Raw genomic sequence first — 23,731 nt, 5'->3', positions numbered from 1 at the left:
TCCAAGCAAAAATGTCAATGTTTTTGATCAATAATTGCTTTAAAAAGGTTCTCACTATTTCCGAGATAGCGGGTCCTATTGTAATTGTCTGATCTGGAAACTTCTTGTTCAAAACCCATTTTTTGGATTCGGTCCTTTTAGCCTGTCTTGGAACCTTGCTTGGTCTTGAACTTTCAGTTGTATAACAATGTCTGTTTACATGAATTATTGCCACACCAGTGCGGGTTGGAACTCCTACTGCACCATGTGCTGTGGATGGGTGAGCATTGAAATCTCCAATTGCTTCTCGTCCCAAGATAACGTCATGTAGAAGTTGCTGGTAAGACTAAAAATTCAACTTCCTCTGTTCTTGAATGTACTCCGTCACTTAGTGTGACCGGGAAAGTGATGACACCCCGCGGGTGCATTATTTCTCCCCCGAAACCAGAAACAGGAGCATGAATTGGCTGTAATCTTTCTTTGTCTTCCTCATCTAGTTGTTCGAAACATTGTTCGTACATAATATCGGACGTACTGCCTGTGTCAAAGAACACATATTGTGATCGATAGTGGCCAAACTCAGCAGTAATTATCAGCGGGTTTTTGTTGCACGGTCCTCCTTTGATCCGAGGAAAAATAACGTTTGCGTTTTTCCATTCTTCGTCCGAATATTCCCTTCGTTTTCCTTTACCCGAATGTCCCCCTTGAATCATGTGGACATTCAGATCTTTGATTTGCTTTTTGTCCGGACCTTGGTTATCCTTTGCGGGAGGTCTGCCGGTCCCTCCTCGCACGCCTTTGACCAAATGTTCGTGTTTACCGTTTTCAACAGCTGCTTCAATTTCACTTCTGAGAGCCACACACTCATTCGTTTTGTGTCCAACATCATTATGATATGAGCAATGTTTTTTGGTATCGAGGAATGATTTTCATGGTATTGGTTGTGGTTTCCGGAAAGTCAGATTCTCAGTAGTGAGAATTTCTAAGGGAGTCTTTGATAGCTGAGTCAAACTGTTGGTGGAACGAACTGAAAAATTGCTTTTACCCTTGTTTCCGATCAAAGATCTTGCATCAAAAGGTTTAGGTGTTTCCGAACTTGGTTGGAGTCTTGACCATATTGGTCCCTTAGCTTGTCTGTTTGGTCTCGGAGTTTGAAACTCGACCCTTGGGGGCTGCTTTTGACTGCCGGAACTTAGAGTTTTTTCAGTTCTCGCAAACAGCTTTGATGCTTTCATGATTTCATCCCATGACTCAGGAATTCCGTCCCTTCCTGTTAAGGTACGGATCAAGGCATCACTGTGGACGTTTTTGCAAAATGCTCCGCCCAGCATATCTTCACTTACTCCTCCGATATTAAGGCTCTCGTTAGTGAAACGAGTAATAAAATCTTCAATAGACTTATTATTTCGCCTTGTAACATCTAATATTTCTGAAGGGTCACGGGTGTGTTTCTTTTGTTGACTGAAATGCTGAGAGAATTTTGCTACAAAGTCTTTCCAGCTTGTAATCTTTCCGCATGGCAATTTCTCAAACCATTCCCGCTCCGCCCCGGTGAATGTTAGTGCGAACATGTGACACCAGTATGGAAGAGTCCAACCGCTGACTCCTCCAACTGCTTCGAACATTAATAGATGATCGCTAGGATCTGTCATTCCGTTATATGTTCCAACGGATGTTGGAATTTTTGCATTAATCGGGAATGGAGCCGTCGCGATGCTCGAAATGAATTTTGATTTTTCTGCGAAAGACTCCGGACGATACGGTTTGGAAAAATCATATTCAGCATTGCTATGATACTCCGCATGGCGGACAACTGGGCACGGATAGCTAGTTCCTCCGTACGAAGGAAGACGGCTATCCCCGCTATAGAAGCTACCATCCGGCCGATAAGATGAGTCGTACCCGTCTAGTTCATCCTCATAAGATGGCACCCGCATATCTATTCGGGGACGAGGACGTAACCTTCGGGTTTCGCTCATGTTTCGCTCCGGTGGTAAACTGTACTGGATGTGGCTTCCCCTTATGGGAAGAGAAATAGATCTCCTGGGAGGTTCGTCAAACGTCAGGGTCCGTCCATGGAAACGCTCATTCCGGACCCGACGTTCATACTCTGCTTTCAAACTTTCTTGTTGAATACGAAGCCACTCGTCTGGAGATAAGATTTCTTCAGTCCTGAGGTTATGACGGTGAGCTCTTCTTGGGTTAGAGTCACCGGAATCTTCTTCTAAACCTAACTCCGACTGAGTTCGATGAACTTCTCTTGGAACACGCTCTAGATTCCTTATATTTGAACCTCTTGGGGCTGTGACGTACCCCAAGTCAGTAGTTGGTGTAACAACATTTCCGGTGTCCATCGGAGTGACGTCTTCCTGTTGAGCAAACAACCCCCGAGCCGTCGAACCACCCAAGGAAAGGATTCCCGGGTTGACAGTGTCGGTTCTTGCAACAGGGGTCGAAATTCGAGCAAACACAGACGTTGCTCCTTCACGTGTCTCAAGGTTAATATCACGCAAAGGTTGTGCTTGATTCTCCGTCGGCCCTTTAGGTAACTGACTCATATCGTAAAGAGAACAGAAAATTTTTAGCTGTTCTAACAATCCCACGGATGGCGCCAATGAAGAAACACGGATCTACTCCCCACAAGTGGGTCTCAGATCCGATGAGTCTACAAGGTAGGATACGGTTACTCCCAACACGATATGAATACAACTCCCAAAGTCCAGTGACGTGAATCATGCAAAACAAAACACCGTGAGCTCGTTACGGGAAGGACAAGAGGGGGGGTCTTCCCGTAACCACCCTCCGGCGTGAGAATAAGCACCGTTCGTATGAAGTGATGAGTACTTAAGTGAATTGAGAGAGTACAATGATAGTGAATGAATACATTATGATGATCGAGAGGGTATTTATAGCCGAAGGGTGTGGGAAGGTGATTAGGCCAGCTGTCCCTTAAGAATATGCCTGCATAACCGTCTGGACACGTGTCTCTATGTGATAGGTTCAGCCTATACGTTGCATGTGCATGTATAACAACCTGGACACGTGTCTCTTTATCTTTGGTTATCGGGGGAATATTGGCCATGTGCACGGTTACAACGACCTTGCCAGGTGTCATTGGTTAATTGGCCAAAAGATCACGTATTACCCAAGAAAGCATCTTGGTAAATCTTCTAGAAGATGACAGCTGTCCCGGAGCATTACCTCGTGGCCATTTACGCGGAAGGTTATTCCTTCTTGCGGATGACTTCTGCGGGTGCTATGATGCTTCCGCATGTGCTATGAGAGTGTTTCTTCCTCAATTGATTATGCGGATAGTTTATATGTCCCGCGGGTGCCTTATGAGGGACTTCTGATTGACCCGCGGGCATTACTTAAGGGTATTTGGGTCTTTTTGATACCCTACCTCTATAATGTCCCCGGTTGATGAAAAAAACCAACAATCGCATATTGACAATACATCTTTTTCTTTCTATTTTTTAAATTGATATAAACATATCGTATAGATTGATTAATGATAATTTGAGAATAGATGATGATAACATGGATACCAGTCAAATACATGCTCGGAATTTGTGATGATTACGTTTTGACTATTGAAACAGTATTTATAGTATATGACTATTTTGACCTTTGTATCATTGTATGTGTTCATTGTGTTGAACATCTAGAAGACAGTTATAGAATAGTCTTTCTATTTTTTTTAACGACCAAAACGAATCATTTAAATGAGATACTGGTTAAATTTATCATATCGGGATATATCAATATTTTAATTTGAGAAAAGCTCTCACTTAAGGTCAACGTCCGTAAACACTCGTCCGAAGACACGACCGTACGGTGAGATCTTTATATTATTCTACCAATGTGAAATCTTCAGGTCTTCAATTTCTTAGTATTTGAATTTGTTTATATATCCCTTTTTTTGTTTATATATCTATTTTATACGATATAAATACCTATTATATATTTGTCACTTTACCCTTCGTCGGGCGGTGCTTGTGTGGAGAGTGTGTCACCAGAAATCGGGCTTGAAGCTCTCACCTTACCAACGAGTTACTTTTCTAAAACAAATTTATCTTTTTTACTATTGTAGACTTTTATTTATATAGTTTTGTTGCAAACTTAATTTTCGACTATGGAATGAAGTATTTTGAAATTATGTTTTGAGTTAAAGTCATATTTTTATAAAGTTATAGTTTTAATTAGTCAGTTGAATCACCTTGTACAACACAATACAACTGGGTGAACATTTTCTAAGCCTAACTTGATATGGCTAAAACACCAGTAAAAATTTGTAATGTCAAATTTACTACACCGAAGAGGATTGTCAGACATGTGGTAATGTCAAACTTGGATACGTAGTTGGCTGTCATGAGTAAAATTCGTAATCAACCAACAAACCCAAAAACATAAAACCTAGTAAAACAATTAAACCTTCTTTTAAAGCTAGCCAAACCATATTTAATTTTGTTGTCCGACAAAATGTCAATTTAGTTTTTTAATTATTCTAAAAGAGACAATTTATACTTTTTATTTTTTTAATTTGTCAAAAGATGATTTGAATATCCTTTCCGTTACCACTTACCAAAAACATTATATATTACTTCTTAGAGCATTCCGAGTTCATCCATCATATTTATGTGAGAAGAGTTTGTAAATTATAAAAATGAGGTTTTGAGTGGCTGTGAGTGTAAATTATAGGGTGCAGAGAGAAAAGTAATTATTTTTTGTAAATTTAGGAAACTTTGTTTGTCACTGCTTATTTTTTAATATTTGTTGATAGGTTGTGAGTAGAGAAGAGAGAAAACTGTAATGATAAATATATAAATAATATTATTTAATTGAACATGAGAGAGAAATATAGTGTTTTGTAGTGTTATTATAAAGATGGGGATGGTGTATAAGCTGTGAATGCTCTTAGGTTTAATCTCATATTATGGGATTGTATTACATTATTCTTTTCTAATATTTATATATATTTTTTGGATTGTTAATTACATTTATTGTAATAAATTTAATAATATACTTAGGGTTTAATAATGAAAGAGTCTAAAAAATAAATGAGATGTTATAACCCGATTTAGAATTATTCGGGTTTGGTGAGACCTATAACCCGCTTATTTCTTTTTGTTATAAAATTGTTTTTTAATTAATATCTTTTTTTTAAATCGGATATTAATTTTTAGTATATTTTTATTTTTTAAGATTTTCATATCAAATATTTCGTGAGATTAAATTTTAATTTAATGAGTTTTATAACCCGTTTAAAGGGTTATCTGGGTTTGGTGAGACTCATACCCATGAATTCGGGTTAAATGCATGAAAAAACTCCATTTACAAAAACAGTAGAAACTCGATAAACTAATATTCGATTATTTAATAAACTCTCGAAGATAATATTTTTTGCCGGTCCCGACTCGGGGATAGGGTGCTAAATTAATAATTCGCTAAAATTATAAGATAATACATTTTTGATAATTTCTTTAGACCCCGTATAAATATAAATTAATACTTCCTTATATATAGCATATTACATGAATGATTTATGAAGGTTTATTGAAAAATGACTCAATTGTCTTTTGTTTTTTGTTGAAATCAATTTCTCCTTGAATCTCGCCTCTAATTTTCCTTAGCATGGTAAGAACTTCTGGTGTTGTTTTCTTATAGCTCAACAAGAAATTGTTCAATGTGATTGCTACTTTAATAGCTTCGTTTCGCGAAGGGGGCTCCATTGTAGAACTTTCATCATCTTCTTCATCGATATCATCTTTATTAATTCCAATAACGCTTTCAATAATTTCTTCATCAGTCAACAACATGCATTGTATACAATAATTAAGTGGAAGCTTGATAGGTGTTTGTAAACTAAGTATTCTGCTATAAATTAATAAAATATTAATTAATATATAAATTAATAATTATTAATTTATCGATTAATTAATAACTCTTTTAATTAATAAATTTTGGTGGTCCCAAGTGTATTATTTTATAGAGTTTCTACTGTAAAACAATCTGATGGCTTGAGAGAAGGTGAGAAACAACCAGAAAACTTTTAAAGGTTTCATTTATATATATTTAAGATATAAATTTAACGGTGGTGTGTAATTAATACTTTTATTATTACTAATTATCTTTTAATGCTATAATTAATTTGGGTCAATATATTCTAATATGAGAAGAATGAGAATGATTTGTAGTCACACAAAAAACCTCTAAAAAATTTAAAAATAATTAATAAAAAAATCATAACTCAAAATTTAATAAAAAACGAAAAAAGTAAAAACATAAAAATGTTTCCACCGTCTTTCTCGTTCTAAAAAAAAACAAAGTGGTGAGTGAAAAAATTCGTTGTGTCTTTTTGTTTATCTTTGTGTTTTGGGTTTATTTTCGTCATTGATTGTGTCATTTTTTCTTAACATTGTGTCTTTTTTCTTTATATTGTGTTATGTTACTCAACATTGTGCTATATTTTGTTCGGCATTGTGTTATATTTTGTGATTTATTGTGTCTTTTTTTAGTTATAATTGTGTCTTTTGTTTATTTTCGTTATTGTGTCTTTGATCTCGGCATTGTGTCTTTTTGTCAAATTTGTTTTTTTACCGGGAATGATGGCGGAAACATTTTAGTTTTTAATTTTTTTTCGTTTTTTATTTATATTTTGAGTTATGATTTTTTTATTATTTTTTTAAAATTTATTTTAAAAGTTTTTTTATATGACTACAAATTCTTCTCACACTTCTTATTTTTGTCTCCATTTATATTTTAACTTTGTTCTATTTAATTAAGAGTACTATTACATGGGAACGACCTCTATGATTTGTTCATGATGCAAGTTTAGTCCACACCCCATAAAAGTTGAAATTTTTTTAGAAATGTGAATTGTCGAACCCTGTTAGATCCGTAAAAAACATTACTATAGGGGGGAGGAAGGGTAGAGGACGACCTAAATTGACTTGGAACGAGAGGATTAGACATGTTTTGCTAGACCTAAACCTCTCAGAGGACATGGTTGAGGATAGGAATTCTTGAAGACTTATAATTAAGGCTTAGGATTTTTAGGGAGAAAGAAATACCTTAGAGGTTTTTTTTGTTTCTTTACCTGATTTTGGTCACACACCATTATGTTTCTCTTCTCATATAGTTCTATATGGTTATCTATACATATATTGGTAATTTTACTAAGTGTTTTTATCAATTTTACTACTATTGTACGTTGATGCCACTTATTTTCTCACATACTATGTTACTTTGAGCTGAGGGTCTCACTAGAAGCCACCTCTCTATCCCATCGGATAGAGGTACGGTGTGCCTACATACCACCCTCCCCAAACCCTACTTATAGCGTTGCTATGGGTGTGATTCCACTAGGTATGATTAATTGATTGATTGATGATTGAATGAATTATGAAAGGGTTAAAATGGTTTATAGGAGAGGTAAAATATTTTTGGGATTCTAGGTGTTCCAACATTTGAAATAGTGAAACTCACAATTGTTGCAGAGTCTTTCAGCAGTTGTCAGGTGAGCTAGATGTTTTTATGGTTTTTCGCCATTTTCAATGGCGGATGTGACCAAAATACCATGAGTTCTTTGATCCGCCATTTCAAATGGTGGAACCCCACTTTTACTCATTTATAGCTTGCTCTTATACATTCGTTTCACTTTCGTCATTTGAAATGACATAAGTGAATAATAATATTTCTGACACGTCTGGTGATACCTTTTGACCACAATGTTCACTCGTATCATTTCAAAATAATATTTCTAACACGCCAGGCGAGACCTTTTGACCACAATGTTCACTCATGTCATTTCAAAATAATATTTTCTGACACGTCTGACGAGACTTTTTGATCACACTGTTCATTCATGTCATTTCAAATATCGAAAGTGAACAGTATTGACAATTACGACACAAAATGACAAGACTTTCTCCTTTTTGACTGTACTATTCACTCATGCTATTTCAAATAGCGTATAGTTACAATTATGACACTAAATGACAAGATTTTCTTATTTTTTACCATATTATTCATTCACGTAATTTCAAATGAAAAGAGTGGAGTTATATTATTATTTATTTTCCAATATTATATTTCTTATAATTTTTATTTTGAAAAATATAGTTTTAAATTTTAATAATAGCTTTATTTTTCTTTTAATTTTTTCTGATAACTAACCAGAGTCCTTTTTTTTAACATTTTTTAGTTTTTATTTCATAAGTATAATTTAAATATTTTATAATAAATATCATAGATAATTAAAAAAATATAATTAAAATATTTCATTGGTAATTTATTATTTTCAATTTCTTTATTAATTTGTTAATTAACTAAAATATACATGTAATATTTTTATGAAAATGACTAATTTGAGAAATCGACGTTTTATCTCACCGCACTATCATGTTTTATCTCACCGTACTTTTGATACGGTCTGTTTATTAACTAAAATTTACCTGTAATATTTTTTTTGAAAATGACTAATTTGAGAAATCGACATTTTGTCTCACCGCACTCTCGTATTTTATCTCACCGCGCTCTCAACACGGACACGTATATTCAAGGTTGGGTTGGTAGGATGATGAGTTGGAGACGTAGACAACTACATGAGAATCAATCATTAGCCATGCGTTGGACGATTCTACCAGCTCAGTTTTACAACCGGTGGATTCATGTAGCAAGAATGTTGTTACCTATGCTAATGGAAAGTCCAACCCATTTCCGTCATTCCTCGATTTTGAACAGGTATTTTTTTTCCATTTTGTTATGGACTTAACAAATGCATACTTGTCCGTGTCAAGCTTCGAACACATGAATTGTTTATATACTGCGTTTAAAGTGAGATAAAACACGAGAGTGCGGTGAGACAAAACGTCGATTTCTCAAATTAGTCATTTTCAAAAAAATATTACAGGTATATTTTAGTTAATAAACAAATTAATAAAGAAATTGAAAAAAAATAAATTACCAATAAAATATTTAAATTATACTTTTTTAATTATCTATGATATTTATTATAAAATATTTAAATTATGCTTATGAAATAAAAAATAACAAAAATATTATAAGAAACTCTGGTTGGTTATCAGAATAAATGCTCCAGACGAGACCCCAACTGGTTTTGTAGCTATCTGTGTAACCAAATCAAAAATTGACTTTTGTTACAACAAGTTATGGTCTAATTGCTAATTTATATTCCCACACCAAGCTTATAAGTGGAGAATGCATGTAAAATATTACATAGAAAGTTATTGTAATTTTAATATCCTAAAAAATTACATAGGATTGGAACGTCGAATGAAACCTCTTTTACTATTGTACGTAATTTTATTATATATTTAACTCGTGTATTTTGCGGGTCTCTAATCTAGTTTACATATAAGATTAAAATTTTATGTAAAGAAGTGCAAACTTTCTATAGTGATCTGTGTTATGTATTAGTTCATTTTTTTTAACACCTGAAAATTCAATAAACCAGAAAACAAGCGAGCAGGAAACTGGGTACAAACATGAAACGAAACCGAAAATACAAAGGAAATAAAAGACTATATCAGTTAATAAACCGAAACAGATTATAAACATATCTAAATTAAAAGCATCCCAAGGGAGAACCGCGCCACTTTGACCCACATAAAAAAGCCACATTGGACTTGAGTTTTATCCACTTGAAATCCCCTTATGATAATTTAGTGCGAAGGTAATGTTCGCACGGTAGTCTTGTATCTATAATAAAATATTTATTGTCAAAAAGGTAGTATCCGCTTTGTCGTTGGTCCATAAGAAAATACGCGTGTCTAAATTTTTTTCTTTAATTATTTAACAGTATTTCATTTTCATAATATTATTGAAAATTCGAGTTCTAACAGGCTTTTTTTATTAGTATTTTCGTTGTCCCTAAAATAAAAATCAAATAATATGTAACATTTTACATTTATAAGTCATTCATGTATTATACATAATCATTGTAACACAATAAATAAACAAACAAGATCAAATACCCAAAATAATCAAATTAAATCAGAAACAGTTAAAAAGAAATATTTAAAATCAAACATCTAAACTAGAGTTTGTTACTACGGTTGAATACTTAAATGGCGATATTGGCAGGGCGATGTACATGTGACAAACAGTCACATACCAACTCATTAGCGTTTGAATATTGAAAGAAAACTCTTTAGAGCTCGGTACCGTACCGGTACCGGTATTGAAGGTAAAAATTCGACAAATACCGTTACCGTATCGATCCCGAAACTCAAAATTTTGGTACCGATACAAAATTTGCTCATCTCTAACTTACACCACCTTTAAATTTAGCACTAAATTCACATCAATTTTTAATGTGAGATTTGACCCTAAATCATTTAAAATGGACATATTTATTACAAAATTTTGATGCAATTAGTTTACGAGTCCTTAGGTTGAAAATTGAAACTTTAGATTTGATTGTTGTTTTGTATACCCTCCTCATATAGTTCAGTATCCACTTAGAAAACAACGTACCTAACAATTTTTCTTTAGTTACTATTAATTATATTAAGCCGAATTGTTATATATGTTAGAAAATATCCACGGTGTCACTCGGTGATCAAAAGCAACGTATTTTTTTATAAAATGATAAATTTTTATATAAATCGAGAAGAATAGTAACACGGGCACCAGGCACCTGCTTTGAATTGTTTTTGACATTTAAGTTCAACCTTTAAAATAGTAATAATAATTTAGTATATATTATTTTACCCTTTTCATGCGTTGAAACCTGGTAGACGGTTATAGAACAAGTCTCTTAATATTCTCAGTCAACCGTTACGAAAACTACACGTATCAATTTGTTAATACTTGAATATGTCTATATATACATTTTTATATATATATATATATATATATATATATATATATATATATATATTTTATGAAATATATTAACACAAATTATATACTTGTCACGTAATGTAATATTTATATATGTTTTACAACAAAATTTTTCTTAGTACTATTATGAAAATTAATCCAACGGCCACATTGGGGAGGTTTAATTAAGCATCTAAGTATACTTGAGGGTGTTTGGAATTTCTTATTTTAACTCCTTATAACTTTTTATTAAGTTAATAATTTATAAAAAGGATTACTCCATAGAATAATAACCCAAAATTGTAACTTATGAAATTTTTCCTCGTTATAAGCTGGTGAAACTAATCGATCCCAAACACAGTGCAGTTTGGATTATGAATATGCATGGTTCCTTAATAAAAGTAGTACGTGTGGTTGTCAAATTTTTGATACGCGGTTGGGTAGTTGACCACCAAAAGTTAAATTCTTAATTTACCAACCAAACCAAAATAAATAATTATAGAACCAGTACGTCTTTTAAGGTTAGTGGAATCATATTTGATGCACAAGATTACAGAAAATTTTCTTTTGATTTGTAATTAAAATATGTAACTTTTGAAAATCGATCACTTCAACCATCTTTTATGTTTTTTAAATTAAATCAATACATGTGATTAACATATGATAGCAAAGTAGCAAGCCGGTCTTTTTAACGTCCCATCCCCAGTCCCCTTTATCAAATGTCCCCTTCCAATTATTTGATAGTTGGAGTTCACAACATTGACTACACACAATTAAACAAAAAGATTATAAATTTATATCTTAAAATAATAATATGTTAATCATGTAGGTAGTTATACGGATGGTCCTTATAGGCTATCCATATTATATGTTTGATTTACCATTATGGTGGCGACGTAGGCACGGGAACATCAACGAGGTGCGTGCATCATGAATACCTGCGGATATTTTGTCAAGGAAACCAAGGCACAGTTCTACCAACACATGACATGAAATGAACATTAGACTTTGTAAATTACACAAATTTGAGAATACAAATGATTGCATCAAGGAATTCACAACCCTTGTACTTGAGTTCAAAGTATGTCTAATCAAAACTCCCTCTTCTACTTTCTTGCAATTTAAAATCACGGGCTAAAGCAAGGCTCGAGAGATGCGATGTCAGAGACTTGGATTTCACAATTTTGGTAGCCTAAGGATTGGATGTACAAAGCATTGAAAGATCGCACAAGGACATGACCAAAGAAAGTGACTGACAACGAGATTGGTGGGAGAGGCAAATCGAAACACAGACACAAATCACCATGGCGAAACAGCTATAAAAAGATGTTTTTGATAATTAGGTTTAACTAATAAGTGGAAGTAAGATCAAGTGAGACGGGGTTGTAGTACCTTGCGGGAACACCACCCTCTAGTATTCATTCAGTAAAACAGTTTCAGCACCACCTTGGATGACCATCCCAATTATTAATGTGTAAACCACAAACACCATTTGTGTAAATATGATACATTAGAGACCAAAAGTGCAATATGCAAATACCGCATTAATAACCATTATGTGTTTTTTAAGAGTGACTATCTCACACACCCTTTAAAGGTATTCTTAAAAATTAAAACTATACTAATATTCACCATCACAATAAAATCGTAAACTACTTAAATCTTCACCAATTACAATTAAACTAGAACCTGATTAAATCATTTAAAGAGAAACATTTACTTCACACGTTGTAGACTATCTAGAGTTCTACACTACAAGGTGGTGTTTGGTACAGAGAATGGAATTGTAGAGAAATGAAATAGAGAAATGGAATTGCAGAGAAAGGGAATTGGTCTGGAGAATGAGAATTGACTGTTCTGTTTGGTAGTATAGAGATTTCAGTAGAGAAATATAGCTGAGAATCATTTCTCTTGTTTAGTACATAGACAAATATGCAGCTCAGACGTCAAATAGGGAGTCAACAAGTATACAAATATATTAAAAAAATTAAGGTTAAGTGAATTGCCAATATAATTACACACTATACCTCTCCTGCTTCAGATGATTTTCGTTTCGTACAGCACACGTGATGTGATTCATCAACAATCAATACAGCCCACTTTTGCTTTAAAATGCTCTTCTTCAAATGATGCAGCATTGTATAAGATATGACAACGACTTTTGGAGACCTTGCTAAGTTTTCAGGATTATTTACATGACCAAAAACTGGAAGACAATGCAATTACATAAACAAAGCATCAGCTATTATAAGTTGCTCAAAAAGATATAGTTCTTACATTTACCAATTGTAATTTATGCCAATGATACTATTTGAAACAAGCTGAGATGACAAATAAAATATGTATTTGCATCAGGTAAAACATGCACATGTTGAAGAGATAGTATTACCCTAAACTCCTAAAGAACATACACTTACATTAAGACAAGAAAAACCAACCAACAAAATCATCATCAATATACAATCCAAAAACTAGTTATATACCCTATTTCCATATATTATTTGTCACTTTCTTAGATCATCAAGACTCAGGTACTATTATACATAGTGTAAGGAGGAGCAAGTACACTTCGAACCAGTTGCGCCTCTCATGATGCATTCCTCGATACCGAACATCACGGTTAACTTTAAAAAAAAAACAGCTCACAGTCGAATTTAAAATATTTCATCATCTGTATGCTAGTTTCAACTGCAACGCTATTAATTAAAATAAAATAACAGGATAACCCCTAGTTGAGAAAGATACCTAGATAAATATCAGAAGGCAAACAAGATGGAAGCCAATGCTCCAACTCTTCTGCCCATGTATATCTCAAAATAGCCGGGCACACGACTAGAATTGGGCCTTCATTCATGAAACAGCTTGCAATTGCAATGGCCTAAAATCAAGCAAACAACTAAGTCAATGTATACTAGTTATCATCTGATTACAATTATTATTACCTGAAGTGTTTTTCCGAGGCCCATTTCATCAGCAATGAGACACCTACCGCCCCTACGCAATCCAAACTTGACACCTTCAATTTGGAAGGGAAGCATCACCTCCAAGAGAGACTTTGAAAGTCCTCCCATTAACTCGTCTACTTTCTGTTCGGACAAGTGTTCAGGCCTGCAGGGCTCCCATCTTCCCTCAACATAAGCACGTGATAATACGCTTACAGCTCTGACGTCACGTAAGGGATATCTTCATACTCAATGCACTCAGTCTTTAACGCTTTGACAACAGCGTCATAATCTTTCAAATGGAACACGCATGCCTCTCCACCGACATGAGTTTGTGTGTAATGCGATGGAACCACCTGGTGAATTAGGGCAATAATAATCAATAGAATAGAATGTAAGGAGGATTAATTAATAAATAATAAAACATACAATAGGGAGGCAGTGGGTTAACTTCTGGAAGCAATCGGCTTCACCGGGAAACGAGTAGCCGTCAACGGGCAATGGCTTGACGGAGAAGGAGTCCGGCGAGGAAATCTCGAGGCGAACGATGAATTTGTGAGTGGGTTTTTGGCACTTGGTTAGGTTCCAGGGTTCTTCGTGGTGTCCTGGTGACTTGCGCTTAAGAGGATGTGAGGCTGAGAAATGAAATCAGAGAAATCCAATTCTCCGCTTTTTTAGAGAAACAAAATCAGAGAAATGGAAATGGTTTATTTTCATTTCTCACCTTTTTCTTTCATAAACAAACAAAAGAATTCTTTCCAATTCCATTTCTCACCCCTCAATTCCCTTTACCAAACACCCCCAAGTTCTTTGAATACCATCCATGTGATCAACTCTTTTATCTATTTATGAAATCCACAATAAATTTTCGAAATATAGGTGGACTAATAAAATTAGGTTTAAATGTGTTTATGATATTATTGTTTTCTTATATTAATGCAACGTACTAAATTAGATATGAGAAGCAACAATAATAATAAAAAATAATTCAGTATACGACCAACCCACTTGATGGTCTCTGAATAAAGGTGCAGCACCTTGCTATAATGCCTTCGCTGGTTTTTTGTATTTTTCACATCGGTCAAGCCAGGCTGCACTCATATTTTTCTTCATTCGGAGGCTCTTCTTTTGATTGTGTAATGCACTATTACTCATCCACCGTTAATTCCATGTGGCCCCAATGGCCCCTGTGGTCTTACTTTTATGAGTTTTTTAATACCCCATGTACACAGTGGCCATGAAGCTGGAAGTTAGTTGGCTTGTTCCAACTTTATAAAAATCTACGTAAAAGTGTAAAACCACAACACTATATATAAATCCATCATCCATCAAACAAAGATAACATAATTTCATCATAAAATAATATATATCCAACTTATTATTATTAAAAAAACAAACAAATATGAAGTTTGGAAAGGAGTTTGCTTCACAAACGGTGCCTGAATGGCTAGAAGCGTATATGAATTACGAATACCTCAAGACTCTTTTAGAAGAAATCTTGGTTATTCGACGACGGCAGCAGACCAGCACACCCGAGAATAATAATAATAATTCTCGGGTGCCCCAGCGGCCGTCGTTCAAGAGAAAAGTATCTCTTTTTAGAGCTTTTAGTGGGCTAACTAATAGCACGGCCTCTAGAAGACATAAGGAGGATGAAGTGATTATTGTTAGTGAAGTGAAACAACGAGACGAAGAACACGGTGCAAGCGAGTGTCAAACCAATTACCAGACGGTTTTCCTTCGGTCATCGGAGGAAGGAGGTGATTTAGAGAGTCAGTTCTTTAGAAGACTTGATCATGAATTCAATAAAGTTATTAATTTTTATAAAAGTAAAGTGGATGAGGCTGTGAAGGAGGCTAAGGAGTTGAATGTACAAATGGATACTCTTGTTGCTTTGAGGATCAAAGTGAATAATCCATCAATGGAGGTGATAAGTGAGCAACATCAAGATCATAATAAGATGGCTTCTTTAGATGTTTTAAACCGCGTAAAGATCAACGCCACTACAGAAACACCGCGATCCACCGTGAGAAATGTTTTTAATAGTTTGAATGTGGATTTGAACTATAACAAAAATGAACTTAAAAATGCACAAGGCAAGTTGAAGCAGGCTTTTCTTGAGTTTCATGAAAAGCTTCGGTTATTAAAGAATTACGTGTAAGTAGCGATTAATTATGCACTTTATATATATACTGGCATAATTAGATGTTTGATTTAAGTTATATATATGACTGAAGTTTATTTTCCTTTTGAAACCATAGTTTCCAGAATCAAATGGCCTTCTCCAAGATAATGAAGAAGTATGATAAGGTAATGTTAGGGTTGTTACATATATACATTTTTTGTCATATAAATATTTAGTTATAGGGATGTTTTGATATCATGATATGTAATGTTCGGATGTTGTTATTGCAGATCACATCAAGAAATGCATCTGAGACTTACTTGGAGATGGTGGATGAATCTTACTTGAACCAATCTGACGAGGTATATTATAATTTATATAATATATGATCAATTTGTCTAATATGTGACAGAAAAGAAATGCAAATATATATATATGATTGATTTCTTTTAAGTTTTAAAAACTCGAAAAAACTCAATATAAAAAAAAAATTTCGAATTTTTTTACACATGTGTAATACGTAAGTGTAAGTGATATACAAAAAAGTACGGTAATTTTTTACACACCGAATCGACTTTTTACACATGTGTAACTAACGTTTAAACTTGTATAATTATCAAAAAATACTTATTCTTTCTCCTGCTTCATTTTTTAATTGAACTTAATCTCAGCCACATATTTCATCTCATTTAATTAAATGTGTGGTTAAAAAGTGACTTCTTAAAGTTCTTAGTGTATCCTATTTTATAGGATTTTTACATCATAATTTGGTGAGAATAATTTTTTATTTAATGAGATGTTATAACCCGTTTAAGGAATATATGGGTTTAGTAAGATCCATACCCATGAATTCGGGTCAAATGCATGAGAAGCCTCCATTTAAAAATCAAGCAAATCTGGTGACTCCAAAAAAAAAGGAGCGACTACATCATGACACCTAAAATTTTTGGACCTCCGTTTATATATATTATAGATTTAACAATGTATAGCACTGAGTTCATTATTGAATAATAAAAGGAAACAAAATTATAGTTTTGGGTGCCAAATGCAAGGAATTGTTATAATTTAGTGATGAATGATAAATACAAAGCGATAAAACTAAAATATTATGAATGATAAATGCGAGAGATAAAATATTTATGAATGATAAATGCGAGAGATAAGGTCGATCATAACTAAAAAATATTATGAATCATAAATGCAAGGGATAAATTAAAGGGGTAAAGTTATATACAAAGGATAACAAAAATAAGAAGGGTGAGAAGAAATCCAGTCCATTGATCTTATATTTGAATGGCTGAGATTAATTTAATAAATAAAAATTGATGGAAAGGACATGAAGGTAATAACCCACCTTTGTTCATTTTCTCTCACCACATGCAAGGCATATGCCAATTCCCCCAATCATTTTAAAATATCCATAACTATTTCATACGACATTATTTTTTAAAAAAAAGTCACCATAATAATAAACGTTTTTTTATGTTTAATATGAGTATCATATTGTTATGTAAAAATAAAAAAAAAATTAATGGGTTTTTTAATTGTGTTTTTTTGTTGTTCATTGTGTCATTGTGTAATATGTTGTTTTCATTGTGTTTTACATTTCAAGTCATTGTGTTATATATATTCACCATTGTGTCTTACGTTTTAGGCCATTGTGTTATACGTATTCACCACTGTGTCTTACGTTTTAGGTCATTGTGTTATACGTATTCACCATTGTGTTTTACATTTCAAGTTATTGTGTAACATGTATTAATCATTGTGTTTTATGTATTAGATAATTTGTTGTTATTTTATCATTATTTTTACATATTATTATTACACAATTGTGTTATTAGTATTTAAAAAAACATAATGATGAGTTGAAAGACACAATGGCGAAAAAACACAATGGCGAAAAAAGACACAATGATAAGCGAAAAGACACAATGGTGTGCGAAAAGACACAATGGAGAAAAAATACACAATGGTGTGCGAAAAGACACAATGGTGTGCGAAAAAAGACACAATGGTGTGCGAAAAGACACAATGATAAGCGAAAAGACACAATGGTGTGCGAAAAGACACAGTGACGAAAAAAGACATAGCACGAAAAAAGACACAATGATAAGCAAAAAGACACAATGGTGTGCGAAAAGACACAATGACGAAAAAAGACACAATGATAAGCGAAAAAACACAATGGTGTGCGAAAAGACACAATGACATTATTTTTGTTTTTAAATTTTATATAACAAAAATCAAACTCATATTAAAGATAAAAAAACGTTTGTTATTATGATGAATTTTTTTTTAAATATCATACGAAAAAGTTATAAACGTTTTAAAATGACGGGGGTATTAACATGTGCCTTGCATGTGAAGAGAGAAAATGTGTACAATTACCTTTATACCTTTTTCCTTTGGTCCCCACTTGACACATGTCAATTATTTATGGTTTCTCACACTTCTCATTTTTATACCCTTTGTAGAATAACTTGACCCAAATTATAAAATATTAATCAATTTTAAAATTGTTTAAAAAAGTTACCTATACCTTTTTAACTATAAAAATATATAAAACATAAAAAGTTTTACTATGAACATATATTTATTAAGTTACTATATTTTATAAATATTTGGCAATCTTTGTATTATGATAAACATTTTAAAAATCAAATATTTGAACTCTTACCAGCTAAATGATCATTTCCAATTGAATTCAGTTAATTTTATCTGTTAGCGTTAGATTTTATTAATGTTGATCAAATTTGTCCTCAATAGTTTCGATAAAACCTTTGTAATTAACATTTTTACAAAGTTTAAGAACTACTCAATTCCTTTTTCATATTTTCTTTGTTTTTACATACTTCACCAAAAAGCCAATTGAAGAACTCTGGATTGGACAATGACACCTCTAGTTGTTATAACACTGGTTACTTATAATTACCATTACTGTAAAACCTAAGTATAAAAAAAGTAGTAATTTTTAAACCTTTGCTTTCAAACCCATTCCCGTATGTCATGCTTCACTTTTTAACCAAAAGTCCAAAACTTTCCTTCAGGTTGCTAAGCTCATAGAGCGAGTCGAAGCATCGTTCATAAAACACTTCTGTAACGGAGACCGTCAACGAGGAATGAACACCTTAAGGCCCAAATATAAAAGAGAGAAGCATCGGGTTACATTCTTTCTCGGTAAGTCATACAAGATAATTACTACTGTAAAGTCAGGCTCATCATACCAACCAATATTGTCGATATTCCTTATGACCCAGTATCTGTTCACTACAACTGACCAACATATTTCTTGTGCAGGTTGCTTCTTTGGATGCTCTGTAGCACTTGTCGCCGCGATCATTGTAAGCATACACACTAGAGATCTTCTAGAGGGCGAAGGAAAAACGAAGTACATGAACACCATCTTTCCACTATACAGCTTATTTGGATTTCTGGTGTTACATATGCTGATGTATGCTGGAAATGTGTACTTTTGGACGCGCTATCGTGTCAATTACTCATTCATTTTCGGGTTTAAGCAGGGGACAGACTTGAGATTTAAACAAGTTCTGCTCCTCACTTTCGGCCTATCAGTACTTGTTCTGGCAGCTATACTTGCAAATCTTGAAATGGAGATGGATCCAGAAACTCAAAGTTACAAAACATACACTGAATTACTCCCTCTAGGCTTAGTCACTGTAAGAAATACATCTTTTGACTTTTGACTTTCGCCCATTATTCATTCATGAATTTGTCCTTCAACTTGACTTTAAACTCTGATTTGCAGGTTGTGTTTTTGTTAGCAATATGTCCATTCAACATCTTGTATCGCTCAAACCGTTTCTTCTTCTTGGTCTGTTTATGGCATTGCATTTGTGCTCCTCTTTATTTGGTCACTCTCCCTGATTTCTTCTTGGCTGATCAGTTTACCAGTCAGGTAAGCTTCATATCTGTCAGCATAATAAGTTATTTGGCTTCATTTAGCTAAGTTAGCCTAGCCGTGTTCTCTGTACATCACTGTCAGTTTACAGAAACAACCGGGAAATTATAAAAAGAAAATAATCATAACTGATCAAGAAACTAAAAATCATTGATTTTTTTTATATTGATTCCAGGTTCAGTTATTGAGGAATGTGGAGTTCTATGCATGTTACTATGGTTGGGGAGATTTCAAGGCTAGGGACGCGTCGACATGCAATGACAGCAATGTTTACAAAATTATTTCTATACTTGTCGCTGTGATCCCATATTGGATTCGAGTTCTACAGGTATGCGATCTACAAACTCATTGTGAAGTTGTACAGTCATGATATAAAAGTTGTTAATTGCTGTCTGTATGTATAGTGCATACGACGGTTATGTGAAGGTCGTGATTCTACACAAGCTATGAATGGACTGAAATACTTATCCACCATTGCTGCGGTTGTTACAAGGACAATTTATACTCAAAGAAGAGGAACAACAATGAAGATCATAGCTGCGTCTACGTCGGGAGTCGCAACAATATTCAGTACCTACTGGGATATAGTGATGGATTGGGGCCTGTTGTGTAGGAACTCTGAGAATCCATGGTTGAGAGATAAGCTTATTTTGCCTAGCAGATCTATCTACTTCATAGCAATTGTAAGTACTATATTTAGCAATCTACCAGTTCAAATCATATGCAATTATCCTTTTAGCAATTAACTGACATTGGATAACTTGTAGGTACTAAATGTGATACTGAGACTTGCATGGATGCAAACTGTACTTGATTTCCATGAAGCCCCTTTCTTGCATAGAAATGCACTGATTGCTATCGTTGCCAGTTTGGAGATTATTCGACGTGGCATTTGGAACTTCTTCAGATTGGAGAATGAGCATTTGAATAATGTTGGGAAGTTCCGGGCCGTGAAGTCGGTTCCGTTACCGTTTAGTTATGAGGACGAAGACAAGGATCTATAGTTTTTTTTTACTTAATGATTAATATTGAATTTTTAAGTTTACTTATATACAACCCGCGGGCCAAATATAGGTATCTCTAGAATTTGTTTATGTATATATTGAGGGTTTCTCTCCATTGTAATTCATTCAGTTAATATTAATCAATCAAGTTCACTTTTACACTAATGAGAAAACAAAACATCCAACAAAAAGATTCACACAAAGTTGGTATTTAACAAGAAAACAAAATCTGTTACTTGGGAGGATGATCATCGTCACTATCCGGCTCTGATTGGGGATCGGTTATAGCTCCTGTGTCATCCATATCCTGGTTACCAAAGATAGATGCAAAGGATAACGGGTTTGCGGTCGAACTTTCTTTCTTAAGACCCTTAATGGTTCTGATTGCATCAACCGTCCGCCTATACACATCCGACCCTGCCTCACCAACCAACACAGGTGCCGAGTTCTTATTATCATGACTAGCCCCTGCGTTTTCATCTGCATTTGTTTTGCTACCACTATAAGATTCAACAACTTCAGCTTCTAGTGGGAAGAGAAGGTCCAGATTCTCCTCACACTCGTGTACTAATCTTGTTAGGGGTTCGGTTGTGAAAAACGGTTGGCGAAGGGCAAGTTGTGTAAAATGTACACGCAGTAATCCACCCGTTCGTTTGTCATACTTCTTTAATATCTTGATGATACCTATAATAAACCCAAAACAAATAGAAAGGTTTAGGCATGACACAGAAAAAAGAAAAAAAACAGGTTTTTGTTTGGCCGGCACAACCCGTCTTTTATATATGTCAGCCTGGTCACACACAAAAAATAGGTCTCTGTTCAGCTACACTACCAGTGTTCTTAAACATGTCAAGCCAAACGCGATCGTTTATAAAGTGGGTCAACCCAAACACGGCCGGTTAAAAATTGGGTTGATCTGTTAACCCGTTTAAGATTTTTTTAAAGAAGTTAATATATTGATTTCAAAGATAAAAAGTTTTTAAATTTAAAGTTAAATATTTTGATTTTTAATTTTTCATATAACTAATAGCGTTTAAAAAGTAAATTAATTTGCCTTAAACCTTTTTATCTACTCTTGTTACTAAGTCTCAAGGTATCACTCATATTCGCATATGAACATAAAACGGATCGAGCCGAAACACGACACGAGTTTTAGTAGTTTCGACTTTCAACATAAAATGACAGTGTGACACGATTTTGAATTCAACATGGCAACCCGAAACATGCTAACACAATATACACCCCTAGGTTTATGCAAACGATATATAACACGCTACAAAATTATTATTGTGATCCGACCCGACCCATTTGTACCTGCAAAGTTTAAGGAGCTGTAGTTTTTAAGAAGCACCATCTCCCCGTGAATGGTGACAAAGTCTCTCCGTATCGCCATCATTTCATCACTGAATTTAATTTCTGATGTGAACACTCCATCTTTGCTGCTTTTCTCCTTCACTTGCTCAATTCTTTGTTTTAGCTCCTGTATAACAAAAAAAATTCAAGACTTAGAGAACCACTAGCAGTCTAACTTAATAACCTCTAAATCAAATTAAATACATGTGAAATTTATTAGTAGGTAATCATTAAGAACTAATAAGTGAATATTAACAAGTTGAAACTCAAAATTTGATCTAATGATGAGTGGGGTAAAAGATGTGTTTTAATATGTAAAAATGTAAATATCGCATATGTTTATTGCTTTTAAATATTAAAAGAGATTACTTTGTTGAGTTTTGTATGCGTAGGTGAATGGACCTTAAACGTCTAGGATTGTGATTAAATCTTATATATACGCGCTGGTAGTTAATTAAACCGTATTCAGTTTGTCAATTTATCGGATTAAGTTCTGTTAATCAGCACAATCAACTCACAGTGTCTCTTAATTATTCATCAATCATAATAACCAAATCATGTCTATGCGGTTTTCAACTTGATAGGAGTTATAATGAATCAGTTTGCTGCATAACCTGAAACCTGAAGTGTGATCATCCATTTTCCAATCAAAGTTTATTTGTGTTCTCCTAACATAAAACCAACTTTCAACGTTTGCTTGACATGGACTATCCATTCTAGTTTAATTAAATTAAAATCATAAAATAGCATTTTCTAAAGAATCGAGTTTTATACATGTTTTTGATTGACCTTTCGATAAGCTAATTTAACAACTAAACACATTACTAGACATCCTTGGTAAACACTATGATGTTGAATTATACATAATTCAATAGTTACTTATATACATGAATAATCAATTAATATTAAAAAAAAAAAAAGTCAACGAGGTTAGGTTATAATTTATAAACAGAAAACCTGAAAGCGGATGACGAATTCTTCCTCTTTATCGACATAGAAATCATTAAACTTATCGAGTTCTTCATTAAGAATCCTGACGAACCAGTGTTGGAGATTGTGATCGGGTGGATTAGGATTAGGAAGGTTTTTGAGTAGTTTTTTAAGGGGTTTGTAACAGAGGTATTTGTCTTTCCATTCGGGCAGGGTCTGTTCCAGATGGATTCCGAATTCTTTACCAAACTTCATAACAGAAGAAGAAGAAGAAGAAGAAGAAGAAGAAGATTGATTGGAATTGAGAGAATAATGTTATTCTGATGGATTCGGAGGATAAGAAGTTTAGTTGTTTTATAAAAGTTTAGTCGACAGTGACCCACCTGCTTTTGTTGTTTTATATTTTGGAATTATTTAAAATTTACTTTCATATTGTTTGGCATATAATTCTACTCTTAGGTAACCCGTTCCTTATCCCTATCTCTATAATTACACTAAAAAACACTACATTTTTCTCTCATGTTTAATTAAATAATATTTTTATATACATTTATAATTACAGTTTTTTCTCCTCTACTCACAACCAATCCAACAAATAATAGGGGAAGCAATGTTTCCTCAAATTTAC

At 33.7% G+C, this 23,731-nt stretch overlaps 2 protein-coding genes across 2 annotated transcripts; one reads left to right on the top strand and one right to left on the bottom strand.

Moving 5' to 3' along the window:
• Positions 1-15,162: 15,162 nt before the first annotated feature.
• LOC143536809 (phosphate transporter PHO1 homolog 3-like) lies at positions 15,163-20,915 on the top strand. The gene is made up of 9 exons (XM_077030725.1): positions 15,163-15,926; positions 16,031-16,079; positions 16,185-16,256; positions 18,945-19,074; positions 19,195-19,574; positions 19,664-19,813; positions 19,992-20,144; positions 20,221-20,499; positions 20,584-20,915. The coding sequence occupies exons 1-9, from the start codon at positions 15,172-15,174 to the stop codon at positions 20,818-20,820; spliced, it is 2,205 nt and encodes a 734-aa protein (XP_076886840.1). The 5' UTR covers positions 15,163-15,171; the 3' UTR covers positions 20,821-20,915.
• A 39-nt stretch (positions 20,916-20,954) lies between these two features.
• On the bottom strand, positions 20,955-23,411 carry LOC143536810 (SPX domain-containing protein 4-like). The gene is made up of 3 exons (XM_077030726.1): positions 23,131-23,411; positions 22,135-22,300; positions 20,955-21,504 (listed from the first exon to the last, which is right to left on the bottom strand). The coding sequence occupies exons 1-3, from the start codon at positions 23,356-23,358 to the stop codon at positions 21,053-21,055; spliced, it is 846 nt and encodes a 281-aa protein (XP_076886841.1). The 5' UTR covers positions 23,359-23,411; the 3' UTR covers positions 20,955-21,052.
• Between the last annotated feature and the right edge of the window lie 320 nt (positions 23,412-23,731).

This window comes from Bidens hawaiensis, unplaced genomic scaffold (genome assembly GCF_021521415.1).
Source record: "Bidens hawaiensis isolate Kalapana, Puna unplaced genomic scaffold, B.hawaiensis_p1.1 tig00010928_1, whole genome shotgun sequence".
Lineage (NCBI taxonomy): Eukaryota > Viridiplantae > Streptophyta > Magnoliopsida > Asterales > Asteraceae > Bidens > Bidens hawaiensis.
This window is presented reverse-complemented; position numbering and strand designations above follow the sequence as displayed.